The 12,440-nt window shown below is 48.2% G+C and overlaps 6 protein-coding genes across 6 annotated transcripts; 3 read left to right on the forward strand and 3 right to left on the reverse strand.

Annotated features, from left to right (window-relative positions):
• Positions 1-2: 2 nt before the first annotated feature.
• Positions 3-778, forward strand: ANOM_010207 (uncharacterized protein; the record flags this gene model as incomplete). Its single annotated transcript, XM_015555463.1, has 3 exons — positions 3-50; positions 109-435; positions 501-778. The coding sequence occupies exons 1-3, from the start codon at positions 35-37 to the stop codon at positions 776-778; spliced, it is 621 nt and encodes a 206-aa protein (XP_015402767.1). The 5' UTR covers positions 3-34.
• A 198-nt stretch (positions 779-976) lies between these two features.
• ANOM_010208 (Ataxin-10 homo-association domain-containing protein) lies at positions 977-3,790 on the reverse strand (the record flags this gene model as incomplete). Its single annotated transcript, XM_015555464.1, has 2 exons — positions 977-3,530; positions 3,603-3,790. 2 exons carry the CDS (start codon positions 3,788-3,790, stop codon positions 977-979), a joined length of 2,742 nt encoding a protein of 913 aa, XP_015402765.1.
• Positions 3,791-4,094: 304 nt separating this feature from the next.
• ANOM_010209 (uncharacterized protein) lies at positions 4,095-4,597 on the reverse strand (the record flags this gene model as incomplete). Its single annotated transcript, XM_015555465.1, has 2 exons — positions 4,095-4,387; positions 4,411-4,597. 2 exons carry the CDS (start codon positions 4,595-4,597, stop codon positions 4,095-4,097), a joined length of 480 nt encoding a protein of 159 aa, XP_015402766.1.
• A 1,686-nt stretch (positions 4,598-6,283) lies between these two features.
• Positions 6,284-7,807, forward strand: ANOM_010210 (putative transcription factor Rap1; the record flags this gene model as incomplete). Its single annotated transcript, XM_015555466.1, has 4 exons — positions 6,284-6,391; positions 6,447-6,532; positions 6,621-6,861; positions 6,977-7,807. The coding sequence occupies 4 exons, from the start codon at positions 6,284-6,286 to the stop codon at positions 7,805-7,807; spliced, it is 1,266 nt and encodes a 421-aa protein (XP_015402764.1).
• Positions 7,808-8,269: 462 nt separating this feature from the next.
• On the reverse strand, positions 8,270-9,206 carry ANOM_010211 (chromo domain-containing protein; the record flags this gene model as incomplete). The annotated part of the gene is made up of 6 exons (XM_015555467.1): positions 8,270-8,299; positions 8,348-8,702; positions 8,759-8,838; positions 8,908-8,950; positions 9,001-9,154; positions 9,200-9,206. The coding sequence occupies 6 exons, from the start codon at positions 9,204-9,206 to the stop codon at positions 8,270-8,272; spliced, it is 669 nt and encodes a 222-aa protein (XP_015402763.1).
• A 405-nt stretch (positions 9,207-9,611) lies between these two features.
• Positions 9,612-11,948, forward strand: ANOM_010212 (chaperonin-containing T-complex subunit CCT5; the record flags this gene model as incomplete). Its single annotated transcript, XM_015555468.1, has 11 exons — positions 9,612-9,621; positions 9,685-9,702; positions 9,766-9,814; positions 9,901-9,994; positions 10,046-10,129; positions 10,189-10,478; positions 10,537-11,185; positions 11,237-11,374; positions 11,424-11,604; positions 11,658-11,746; positions 11,802-11,948. 11 exons carry the CDS (start codon positions 9,612-9,614, stop codon positions 11,844-11,846), a joined length of 1,647 nt encoding a protein of 548 aa, XP_015402762.1. The 3' UTR covers positions 11,847-11,948.
• Between the last annotated feature and the right edge of the window lie 492 nt (positions 11,949-12,440).

The raw sequence follows: 12,440 nt of genomic DNA on the forward strand, positions 1-12,440 counted from the left end.
TCCCCTCGAACCGAAGTGCATACCAACAACCAAAATGTCCACCTACGAAGGTAGACCCCGCCTCCCCTTAACCTAATAAAAAGCCAACCCTAACAAAAGAAAAAACAGTCGAACACAATACAACAGACCCAGGCACAGCAACGCCCTCAACCCACCGCCGCCGCCCCGACCTCTCCACATTCTTCGCGGCCCTCTCCGAAATAAGCCCCGACGAAGCTCGCACAAGAGAACATGCCGTCCCCGTCCCGCGCGACGTGAGCGCAGCCTTCTACTCCCTCGCCGAAGCCTTCGACCTGATGCGCCGCGATGGCGAGCACAGCGTACCCACCGGCGAAGGTGACAGTGACCTCCTGACGCAGATGATTCAGAGCTTGCTGAGCTCGGCCGAGACGCCCCCGCGGGAGGTCGAGGGTGTTAGCGAGGAGTTTTGCGATGGTATGTGTTCTTCTCTCTAGTTTTGTTTTGAAGTTGGGGTTGGGTTAGTGCTGATGTTTGGCTAGTTCTGGACCGCGTGCCTAAGGCGTCATTAAAGCCGTCGCAGAGTTGTCCGATTTGCGGAAATGCGTTTTTGGAGGACCAGTATCCGCTTGTTGTGCGATTGCCGTGCCATCCGACGCATCTTTTTGATTTGGAGTGTGTGCGGCCGTGGTTGAGGTTGAGGGGCACGTGTCCGCTGGATCGGACGGATTTTGCGAAGCAGGAGAGGGAGAAGGCTGAGGCTAGGAGAAAGAAGCCAGTCGAGGATGATGAGGAAGAGTGGGATGGTATGTATGGTTAGATGGGGCGTGTGGTGGTTTGTCATGTTAGTAGGCTGCGGAGTTTCGGGGTGAGGAAGGAGGTTGTGTGTGTGATATTGGGAGAATATTATCAGGATATGTTTGATGATTCATGAGGCCATTATCATTGCATGATACTTCTGTCTATCTATGCTAATACTCGATGTGTGAAAGAAAGGACTGAAGTCACTGTCTACAGATTATCTCCTTTCTCCGTTCCCGTCCTTGGGTCGGATTGCCAGCTTGCCAGTCTTGTCGATCACGGCTTCGAACCCGCTCCTCTCGAGTAGTCCGTTCTCGTCTTTTACTACTTCACGCGCCTCTAGCTCCTCTACAAGCTTCTGGTTCTCGCGGTTGCCCTCCAACAAGAACTTCAAGCACATGACCGCATGCTCCTTGATGTAGGGGTTGTGCGCGTCAAAGTTGGTGCAAGACAGGATGGTCTCGACGCCGCCATGCCGACGGATTTGGTCTTGGACCTCCGGGCACTTCCACACAAGAGACGAGAGCACGAGTACGACAAGCTTCTTAAGGTTCCTCCATTCGAATTCGGATGGGTCTTCCGTTATCGGGGGCGACTCAGCTCTAGAAGGGGCACCGCCATCGACCGGGTCTGGATCACTGGGGTCATAGGGTCGTTCAACTGCAACTGGTCCAGGAACTGTGCTTGGTTGGGACTCCTTTGAAGGGCTACGGGGCCCGAGGGATAATTGGCTCAATTGCCCCTTAGGAATGCTTGCTTCAAGTTCTTTGATCAAGGTAACCAAATCGTAGACAATCTCCCATTTGACTAGAAGGTTCTTCCAGTCGTTGTTTTCGGTGAGGACGGCGAAAAATTCCAGGAATTGGTAGACGCCTTCGTAAACCCGTTCCATATCCCACAGATTCAGCGGAAAGTCCTCGGGGAGCGCCCGTCCAGCACGGATCTGGCCTTGAAGGTAGATCAATGCGCAGGTTTCCGGGATGATGTTACCGCGGAAGATGGTGAATATGTAGCGGACTGTGAGAATATCGACTCTAGAGAGCGGTGCTGGGTTCTTCGTTGTGTTGGCCTGCGTTGATCCTGTGACAGAAGCGGGAGAGTATTTAGCTCTAAATATATGTGTGAGAATCTTGACGACGACTGCTTGAGCCGGAGAGATGATGTCCTTTGGTTGGCCGAAGTCAGAGTAGGCATGAGACATGAGGCCGTTCCTTAAAACTGCGTCCATAATCTGCACCATCATTTTGAAGTAGAGTTCATCGTCGGGCAAATCCCATGCGGCGATGAAGATCAAGAGTTCCCGAAGAAGGTTCCGTCCTGTCTCTTGAGTGAGCAGGATATGGCATCTAAGTGCCTGCATATTCCTTGAGCCAGTTCTCTCTCCTCCCTTCAGTCCAAAGCTATCGACGATACCAGCCTGAATGATCATTGGAAGCGCCTCTATCTCCGCGGGGCCCAGGACTAGAGGGATGTCTGTCAATAGACCACGTTGTTGATCGCCTGGGCGGCCTCGATAATCATCATCATCCTCATCATCTTCCTCTTCTTCCTCCTCCATGCTTCCATCTGCCACGGCCTCCAGGCTACGTGAATCGTCGTCGCCAACTGTTCCTGCATCGCCGGTGTCATAATCCTGATCACCGTCAGCCCCGATTTGAGATGACTCTTGAAGTCGTGCCATCAGCTCATCCTTCGCTTCTTGGAGCGTTTCCGCAGCAGATTGAGCAGACCGCGGCATGCTTGTATCTTCCTCCATGATAGTCGCATCTCCTGCAGCAAGTGCACCATAGGCGTTAAGGTCAGGCAGGTCAGCCCAGCAGATACGCGGGAATCCGGCCGTCGTGCTTCGATCTATTGTAAGTATGGCCTTCTTGCGCGGCGGCTCGTCTTCGGGAAGGGCTGGTGGCAGATCTTTTGCTCTGTCTTGGAGGTCCGAGAATCCATCAACCTTTGCACCTAGTATCGCCGTAAGAGCAGCACGAATCTCTTTGACTTGCTCTGGATCCTTGCCCATTTCTTGAATAGCTGTCAAGTCGCGCCCAAGAAGCTTCTCCATGTGGTCTTTGATATTTGCGAGAAGTAACATTGCTGCTTCCTCTTTGATCGTCGCTGGCTCTCTCGGGAAGTTAGAGATAGTCTCCAGGAGCAAGTCTTCTGCCGTTTGGTCGTAAAGAGCCCTGATAGGGGGGTTCACGATTCTCTCACCAGTCTTGACGATGGGCGCCGCTCCCTCAGGCTGACCACTGGCCGGGTCTAGCGGCTCTCTCGGTTGAATGATATTCGAATCTCCAGTGGAGTGGTATCCGAAAAGGTCCAACCAGAGTACCATTTTCCGCTGTTCATTGTGCATGATAAAGTTGTGCAGGAACTGGAGGCATGTGATCAACAGGCGCTTGTAGAGGTTGACTACTTTCTGCCAACGCTCTTCATTCCTTGCATTCGTTTCACCGTCAAACCCGCGGGCAGTTACTCTAACACACGTGTCTACCAATGCTAGAATCCTTTGATCAAAGCCTTTTTCAGCCGCCATATTCTGTGCTTTCTTTGTTGTCGCGAGGAGGTTGCGGGCGATTGTGCACAGATCATTTAGACGTTCGATATCCTTGACAAGTGAAAAATAATTGTAGGCTATCAAGTTCGATGAGGAATGGTCGTAATTCGCAGTCGGGGGGCATTTCCACGCAAATGACTGTGATTCTAGAACGGGGATCGCTTTTGTCAAAACATCCGTAAAGCCCTGCCAAATATCTGGTGACAGGCCTAAATTATGTCTGTCGTGATAACAAAGTCAGTATAGAAATAGTGAAGCGATCAAAGTGACGAGAAAATGGAAGGAACATTACCTAACATCGCTCTCCTGGTGTGTCTTATACAAGATCTGTTTCCCGGCAGATAACATATGCTCGAGGCGTTTATCGTCAATCATCCCACGAGTCTCATAGTGACTTAAGGTTCCCGTTAGGATGACCTTTAGCATGAGCTCGGCCGGGGTACATTTTGGCTTCATGTCCGCAGCAGTCCGGTCAGCCATATTTGACAGGATCTGTGAGGAAGCTCACAAATACTATGCGACAAAAGTTGTTGACTTAGAATAACAATTTAGGCGGGGAAGACAGAAACGCCGCATTGAAAAGTAAATTTTTCCGGCTCCGGTCCCGCCGACTCCCCCAAGTATGCCGAACAACATGATTGGCCAACTGCCTCTACTGTAAAGGAACATGGATCCGTAGGTACTAGAATAGCAGTACTAGTAATGCTCAAAGGATTTAGTCCAGCTACTAAGTACTAATAGTTAAAGGTATCCATATATTCAAGTGTGTTGTGCATGTAGAATCTTAGGACATCTTCCGCCGAGCAGGTAATCCAAAGGAGTGGCGTAGATTATCCCAAAACCCAAGATCATAGATATTGTCAATCTCCCTCATACTGCGTACTAATGTCCACTTATGATCAATAGGTGCCTCCCCGCCATTGGGCTGCCTAATCTCATTGGAATCGGGTGAGAACACGAAGCCCATTCTCGGTGGCTCACCTTCCGTAACTACAAGCACCTGGTCACTACTTGCCGGCCAGTATGATTGCGGGTTCTGATATTCGCGCAGCAAAGGCGAGTTTCCGTAGGCCTCCGCTTGGTAGATTTAAATACCATACCATCAGCGACATCCTCTTTCCAATCGGACCACTTCGCGCTCTCATTTGTCGTCATGCCAGCCCAGATAAGGTAGGTGTGGTAAACGAGAAAAGCCATCGCCAACGGTGCTGTCATGAACATCAATGATGTGACGCCTCCAATACGGAGATCTGACGAAATCACAATAGTCCATACGTTAAAGAACATTGTCCAACTCTGTCTTGTTGTTCGCAGCGGTGAGTCTAGCGGGATCAACTTCTCCCATGACTGAGACAAAAGGGAGAAGCCAATGCATGAACCGTATATCAGCATTAAAGAGAGAGACAAAATCAAGGCCAGAAAATAGCGATAGTTATTCAATCCGACGCAATTCATCAGCCACACGCAATGATGGTCGTGCCGAGAAACGCATGCCCTGCAGAAGCTGCAATGCTTACTCCGTGCCGGCTTAACCATCTCACATGTGGTGCAGTAGCGACCTGGGTGAAAGATGACTCTATCATAAGGATAGCGTTCCATTTCTTGCGCGTGATTTTTGGGGGTGATGAAAGACTTTGTAACAATGCTCTTATATAGAAAGAAATATGGTAACGTGGCAGCAATAGGCATGCAGAGCCTATGGGGCGTGGAGACCCTGGGCCATGCGCTTGGAATGAACATGCACTGCCCTGCTATGAGGAGCGACGCAAAGAATATCTGTTGGGGATATTAGCAAGGCGTGGGGGAGGTATCCACTATTTAAGAAACTTACAAGGACAAGTGGATGATTCTCGTGAAATATATAGCTACCGGTTGTATTCCAGCAGTACACAAGTCGACCGTCTAAGAGGCGAGAATCAAGTGACGATATTGCACTTGGGATGTGTATGCAAACAACCCTATGCAGTAAGCCAATAGGGGTTTTGCTTTGTAAAATATTCATCAGTCATTGCACTCGAAGTAGGCCTCATCACCTTACCGGAATGCAGGCAACTTCCCAAAAAGCGCGACAAATGTGAAGCCAGAAATGCCTAGAATAACCAAGGCGATGGTCCTCAGGAGCCCCATTGTTGTTAACCGACCTGCGTGAAGGGAATGAGTCTAAGCCTCGGCACTGTGGACAGACATGATAGTGGGAAAATATTAAAGAAACAATATTTACGGAGTAGTCGAAGAAAGAATAAGCCTATGACAAGGATGGACTCACTCTATACACGAGCTATCTACTATCTACACGTGACAGCCGTTTGGACGAATTCCTTGGCTTTATTTTCAGTAAACTACTCCGATATAGTACAAGAGACAGAGAAGCTAATTAGTTTTTTGAATTTAGTATGAAGCATGTATTTATTATTATTTTCTTACGCCGTACACTCTAAGTATATCTTATCTATCTATCTTTCTCTAATTGATAAAGATCAGTAGTATACTGAGCAAAAAGAAATGAGGGACGGGCCGGGTTCGAACCGGCGACCTAAAGATAGGTTGCAATATTTGGTTAACCAATCAGGTCATTGCAATCTTCCACTCTACCACTGAGCTACCGCCCCAGGACTGTGGCAATATTGGTCTTGTAGAGAAATATAAGCCTAAATCATGAACATATTACTGTCACCCACAATCCATAGTTCTTCCTATACTGAGACGGCCACACCCCTCTATAGCTTTCAAGGCACCCGGTTTAGGTTTTGGAACAACTACGCTACACACCGGCGCCCTTTGAAACCGACGGAGTAACATATCATATTTACCGTCCCCTTGGCCCATATAGCAGCCTTCTCTGCCATATCTACACGTGATCACGCGTACCACGAACGCGGTTGGAAGCCCGTGCCTTTAATCAGGAGGGGACAATTGGACTCCTGTATCAGGCATAATATATCCCTCCTGGAACTAAAGTTAGGGGACAGCCCTATGGGGGATAAGAGCTTTATGTCTTCTACTGGGCCACTTTTCCAAGGGAAACAATTCTGGTTATCACACAATATTCCCCAACGAAGTAGATTCAAAGACCTCATTCAGGTAATTACCTTCGGTTGCGATTGTATGGTGTCTTGCATCTGACGGGTATATATAGCAACATGGTGGTGTCATAAGGCTCCATGAGAAGGATGCGGATGTCAAGTTGGTTGACCATGCCAGAAAGAATCTCCCACCGGACACGTATGTTGACTATATATACCTCGAGTTTCTTCTATTCTAACATTTTTTCCCCATTGGATTCCTTTTACTCCTGCTGACAATTTGACAGGTATTCGTATCGGTACGTTGAGCGGTCTGTCCGTAACGGAAAGCTGGAGGATCTTGAAAGTCACAGAGCTGGGCCATCCCCAGCTCGCGCTGTCGGGGCCACAAATATCCCAAGCAGAAGACATCTGATTCCATACACTTTAGAAGATGACCAGTGGCTATGGGACCGGATGGAACCGTACGAGAAAGATCCCAACGCCTTCATAGGAGGCAACAAAATATATGAGGAACTAGCTATGCAGGTAAGTTACCTCTGATACCAGATTCATGTGAATCCCATCTTTAAAGTCTTACGTTTCATTCTGTACAGAACCCCCGCCACACCTATCAGTCATATCGTGACCGGTATCTAAAAAGGCTTCGTGGGCGCCGCGTCCGGGGGGTATGTCGAAACCAGATCTTCCTGCATCCGCCGAGAAGGACAGCCGCCAGAAAGCCACACAGAGAGAGCAATCCTCACCGAGGTCACATAGAGAGCAACCCCAACACGATATTCCAGTTATTCATGAGCTAGGCGATAAGAAACGAAAACATACACCAGAACACAACTCTGATATCGAATTAAATGGAGTGCACCTTGCGAGTCAAAAGAGGAGAGCGATCGACAAGATACCCAAAGGCTTAGTTCCCACTATGATACATGCACAACAGAACAAATCCCCACACATTGAAACGACTTCAACACCCGCAACTTCAGTTGCTAATGAGACACATATAACTCACGACCCTACAACGAACATATCCGAACCTGTACAACCCCAAAAAGCAAAGTCCCCAGACCATGATCCAGAAAACGCCCTTGATCCCTTGTTTTTAGAACTGCCTTTCTTGCCGTCAAGTCCAGACTCCGAGCCTGAAGAGCCGCCAGAGCAAGACATCGACGCTTGGATTGATCATCGTCTGCAAACAGGGAGAGCACAGAATGAGGAGCAAATAATTCAGGCTTTACGCTGCACTAGCATGGACCCGTATCTTGCCGATAAGGTCCTTGACTATCTGACTGCAGGAGAAGGCATTCCCGACAATATGCCTGGGGTGTGGACGGCTGAAGACGACAGATGTTTCGAGGCTCAAGAGACCCGAACCATCGAACAAGTCCTGAAGAAGCATGGCTCGGATGCATTTAACCACCGGTGGGAATATCTTGGAATGGCAAAAGCTGCTGGCCTCGATGGGTCAGATAGCTGAAATTCTGACAGCATACATACATCGAGCAGGCTTAAAGTACAATAATCAACAGTAAAGTACAGTGTTATTAGTTCAGAACGGTGTAAGGGTATAGGAGAAGCTTGATTTGTTATGCTGATGAAGTTTTTTGTTTTCTTTTTTCCTTTTGTTTCCCTACTTGTTGTTTCCCATTTCCCAGAGATACCAATTGCCATTAGAGTTCATAGATAAATCAAAAACACCAGCGGAACACCCATTTATGCACTGTGATCAAACAGTACTATCTAGAAAAGATACTGCCTCTCACTTCCCAACGAAATTAGACAGGAATCTTGAGTTAAACCAATTTACACACCAGGCTAGAAAAGGACAAGAAAAAGGAAGTTGCCAAAGAATGCTAGTGTAGAATCAACTCAACCTTCCTTAAAAACCCTAATAACGGTTAGAATCAGGTGGAATTTGTCATTTTCTGGATTAGACGACTCACAAATGCTCCTCGTAAAATTTAAGCATCTTTTAAACATTAGTATTTCAAAGCATACATGGGATCAGTAAACTTACCTTTCGGGGGCATCTATCATAACAGGTCTCAAGGGAGACCTTGGACTTCTTTCCATTCTTCCACTGGAGATATGCAATTAAAGTCGATGTTTCCGCATCACGCAGGATTGTGTCAACATTTTGCACTTCGTTCTCCCAGCTACCGGTCCGGGGAACCCAAGGAGGTAAATCTGCATCATCTTCATCTGGAGTTTCGGTGGCAGCTTCCGCGCGGGACTTTCTACGCCTTTTAGGTTCACTTTTCTCTGACGTCTGCTTTGGCCCAGTCATGGACTTGCGCTTCCCCCGCTGGGGTTTCTCAGGCCGACCACCATGAACACGGTAGTATTCTTCAACCAGGTCTTTTGCGCCCTCCCTAATAGCAATCAATTGGCATATGAGCCGGGTTTCCAAAATCACGCAGTAACATACAGCAGGTTCTCCTCCGGCTCCATGGTCTCATCTGCAGGGTCATCGTATCCTTTCCATTTCACTTGCAGGAGGAGAGTTCCCTATCTCAACATTAGCCATGGCAACTCCACCTGCGACAATGTGATGTGAGAAGGTATGATTATGCGCACATTCTTCGCAAAGTCGTGACCGAGAATCTTTTCAACGACATAGCTGCTCCTGTCAGCACTGATCGTCATTGGTCACTGCGCATCGCAACTCACACGCCCTCCTCATCCTCCTCATCCTCCTCATCATCATTGTCTTCTTGGTTTTCGGCATCTGAGTCATGGTCTTCTTTCGCGTCGTTATAAGGTATAGATTCTCCGGTTGACTCGTCGTCAGAAGGGTTCTCCACGGGTGCTATGCGATTGTCAACTCCACGGGGTATCTCGAATGCGACCAAGTCAATTTATCACTTACGCGGCATTGTCCGGCGAAAAGAAGCGAAAATTTGAGAAAACAGCTTGGCAATTTGATTCAAGGCGTACTAGAATAGACTGCTATGCCACCCCTATAGAGACTGGTGCTCAAGAGTAATTGATGATAATAGTTGCTTTCAGTACTACTTAGAACGGCGAGTCGCGCAGTCGCGTGAATGCGAATTGGCGCTATACCCGATATGGAAAGCAGCTCACTAGCCCGACTGGGACATCAGAACATCTCCAGAATTTCTAAAAAAGACCCCGTCCAGTGTGACAGAGTGTCCAGGCCCCTGAACTCCCCACATCGCTTTGATAACGTGCTTTGGGGAACCCTTCTTATATTATCGTTGTGTTCCTTGCGTTCTCCAAATACAAAAGTTTGGACTTGTGTCACACGGCAGACCGACAAAATGGCGATGCGTATGTCTTCCGTGCCCCTCATTTGAAGTCGATGTACTAACGTTTTCAATCTCCTCTATATAGAGCTTGATTTGTCTCAAGGTAGAATCTTACCGTTATATCGATGATCATATGCCTTCGGAGTCTCCACTGACAATCCGACAGCTTCTGTGATGAAAGATGAGCAGGGCCGGCCGTTCATCGTTGTTCGAGAGTACGTTGCGGATCAACACTTTTAATACGCGGGGGAGGGTTCACGATCCTCTCGGGGCAAATTACTGATATGATGGATTTTGACAGCCAGGGAAAGAAGAAGAGGCAACACGGCAACGATGCTGTGAAATCACATATTGTTGCGGCCAAAACTGTTGCCAACATTGTTAAGACGTCTCTGGTATGATTTGGACGTGGAATTACATTTTGACAGCATCTAAGAATGATCTAGGGTCCTCGTGGTCTCGACAAGATTCTTATTTCCCCAGATGGTGATATCACCGTGACTAACGACGGCGCAACCATTTTGTCCCAGGTTAGTCCGCAGTGCCGCCGCCGTTCACTGGAAGATGGCTAACTTGGAGGTTTTTGAAGATGGAAATCACAAACAATGTTGCTAAGCTGCTAGTGGAACTTTCGAAGTCTCAAGATGAAGAAATCGGTGATGGAACAACGGGCGTTGTCGTCCTGGCGGCCGCTATGCTGGAGCAGGCGTCTGACCTGATCGATAAGGGCATCCACCCAATTCGGATCGCAGATGGTTATGATCAAGCCTGTGAGATCGCTGTTGCACAGCTCGATAAGATTAGTGACGAGATCCTTTTTACCAAGGAAGACACTTCCAACCTACTGAAGGTCGCTAAGACTAGTCTGGGTAGCAAAATGTACGACGGTGATCCCAGCTTTGTTATATTGCTCGTCTCCGGTACTAATGCTTGTTAGTGTTTCCAAATCCCACGATCAGTTCGCCAAGATCGCCATCGATGCCGTCCTCTCTGTTGCGGATCTCGAACGTAAAGACGTCGATTTCGAGTTGATCAAGGTCGACGGCAAAGTGGGCGGTGCCCTCGAGGATTCTCTGCTTGTCAAGGGTGTCATTGTCGATAAGGACTTCTCCCACCCTCAGATGCCCGATGAAGTTAAGGATGCCAAATTGGCAATCTTGACCTGCCCATTCGAGCCCCCCAAGCCGAAGACGAAGCATAAGCTTGACATTACGTCCGTCGAGGAGTTCAAGAAGCTACAAGATTATGAAAGGGAGAAGTTCACAGAGATGATCCAACACCTGAAAGACTCGGGTGCTAATTTGGTCATCTGTCAATGGGGTTTCGATGACGAAGCAAACCATCTCCTTCTCCAGAACAATCTTCCTGCCGTCCGCTGGGTTGGTGGTCCTGAAATTGAGCTCATTGCTATTGCAACGAATGGTCGTATCGTTCCTCGCTTTGAGGACTTGAATGCAGAGAAGCTAGGAACAGCAGGCAGTGTCCGGGAGATGACTTTCGGCACCACCCGTGAGAAGATGCTTGTCATTGAAGATTGCGCCAACAGCCGTGCTGTCACCGTCTTCGTGCGTGGCAGCAACAAGATGGTCAGTTCGCTGTACTATTGATTACACTTACATTTACTAACGTTCTCTCAGATCATTGATGAAGCTAAGCGATCACTACATGATGCCCTCTGCGTTGTGAGGAACCTAGTGCGAGACAACCGCGTTGTATATGGTGGTGGTGCCGCTGAAATTGCCTGCTCTATTGCCGTGGAAGATGCCGCCGTCAAGGTATGTCAAACATTGGCTTGGGTTATGTTTAGACTAATAAATTCTACAGAGCCCTGGAATCGAGCAGTATGCCATGCGCGCTTTCGCAGATGCGCTGGATGCCGTGCCATTGGCACTGGCCGAGAACTCCGGTCTGAGCCCGATTGAGACGCTTGCCTCGATCAAATCTCGCCAGGTTAAGGAGAACAACTCGCGGTTGGGAGTCGACTGCATGATGACCGGCAACAACGGTACGCTTTACGATCATTTAGAAGTAGGAATGATACTAATGCCCTGGTTTTAGATATGCGAGAGCACTTTGCTATTGATCCTCTGATTGGAAAGAGGCAACAACTTTTGCTCGCAACTCAGCTCTGCCGTATGGTTCTTAAGGTGAGTTCCGCGTCTCTATACCAAGTACGACAGAACCAGAGCTAACAGAAAGTAGATTAACAACGTCATCATTTCCGGTGATGATGAGCAGGAGTTCTAGATTTCTTGTATACAATTCGATTTTGATGGCCAAAAGTGAGACTTTCGGTTGTGGTTGTTGATATCACACAATTCATGCCATGGGTAATTAGTTGATTGGTGTCTAAAACATGGCGAATACATAGAGGTCCGTTGCAACGGATGAAAGAAATGAACTTGAATGATGCTCCTCCTTGTCTGTGCTCTATACCGTGCGTGTATCGGATCTTGCCGACTTCACAATATGCACTTGCCATCCAGTGCTCTTCACTTTTTCCGAGAAAGAAGGCCACCCATCTCATCGTACCCTACTCACTGCACAGTCTTAGAAGTGAAGCACTCGAAATCACCTGTCCCCCATTCGGATGCCACAGCCACCGCGAGCCATGGCCAATCCAAGTCAATAACCCTCTTAAGGTTCCAATATCTATCACCTGAACCTTTCCAGATGCCTAACAACAGTCCAGCAGCCTTCACAGCATCACCAATAACGGTCATTGATACTCTTATCAAAACCATCAGATAATAACAAAACCTCCCGAACACCTCCCCCCACGCACTGACGATCGACCGAGAGTGCTTGTCACCGCCTATCGATCTCAATGACATGCAATAG

This window comes from Aspergillus nomiae (genome assembly GCF_001204775.2).
Source record: "Aspergillus nomiae NRRL 13137 chromosome Unknown contig00404, whole genome shotgun sequence".
Lineage (NCBI taxonomy): Eukaryota > Fungi > Ascomycota > Eurotiomycetes > Eurotiales > Aspergillaceae > Aspergillus > Aspergillus nomiae.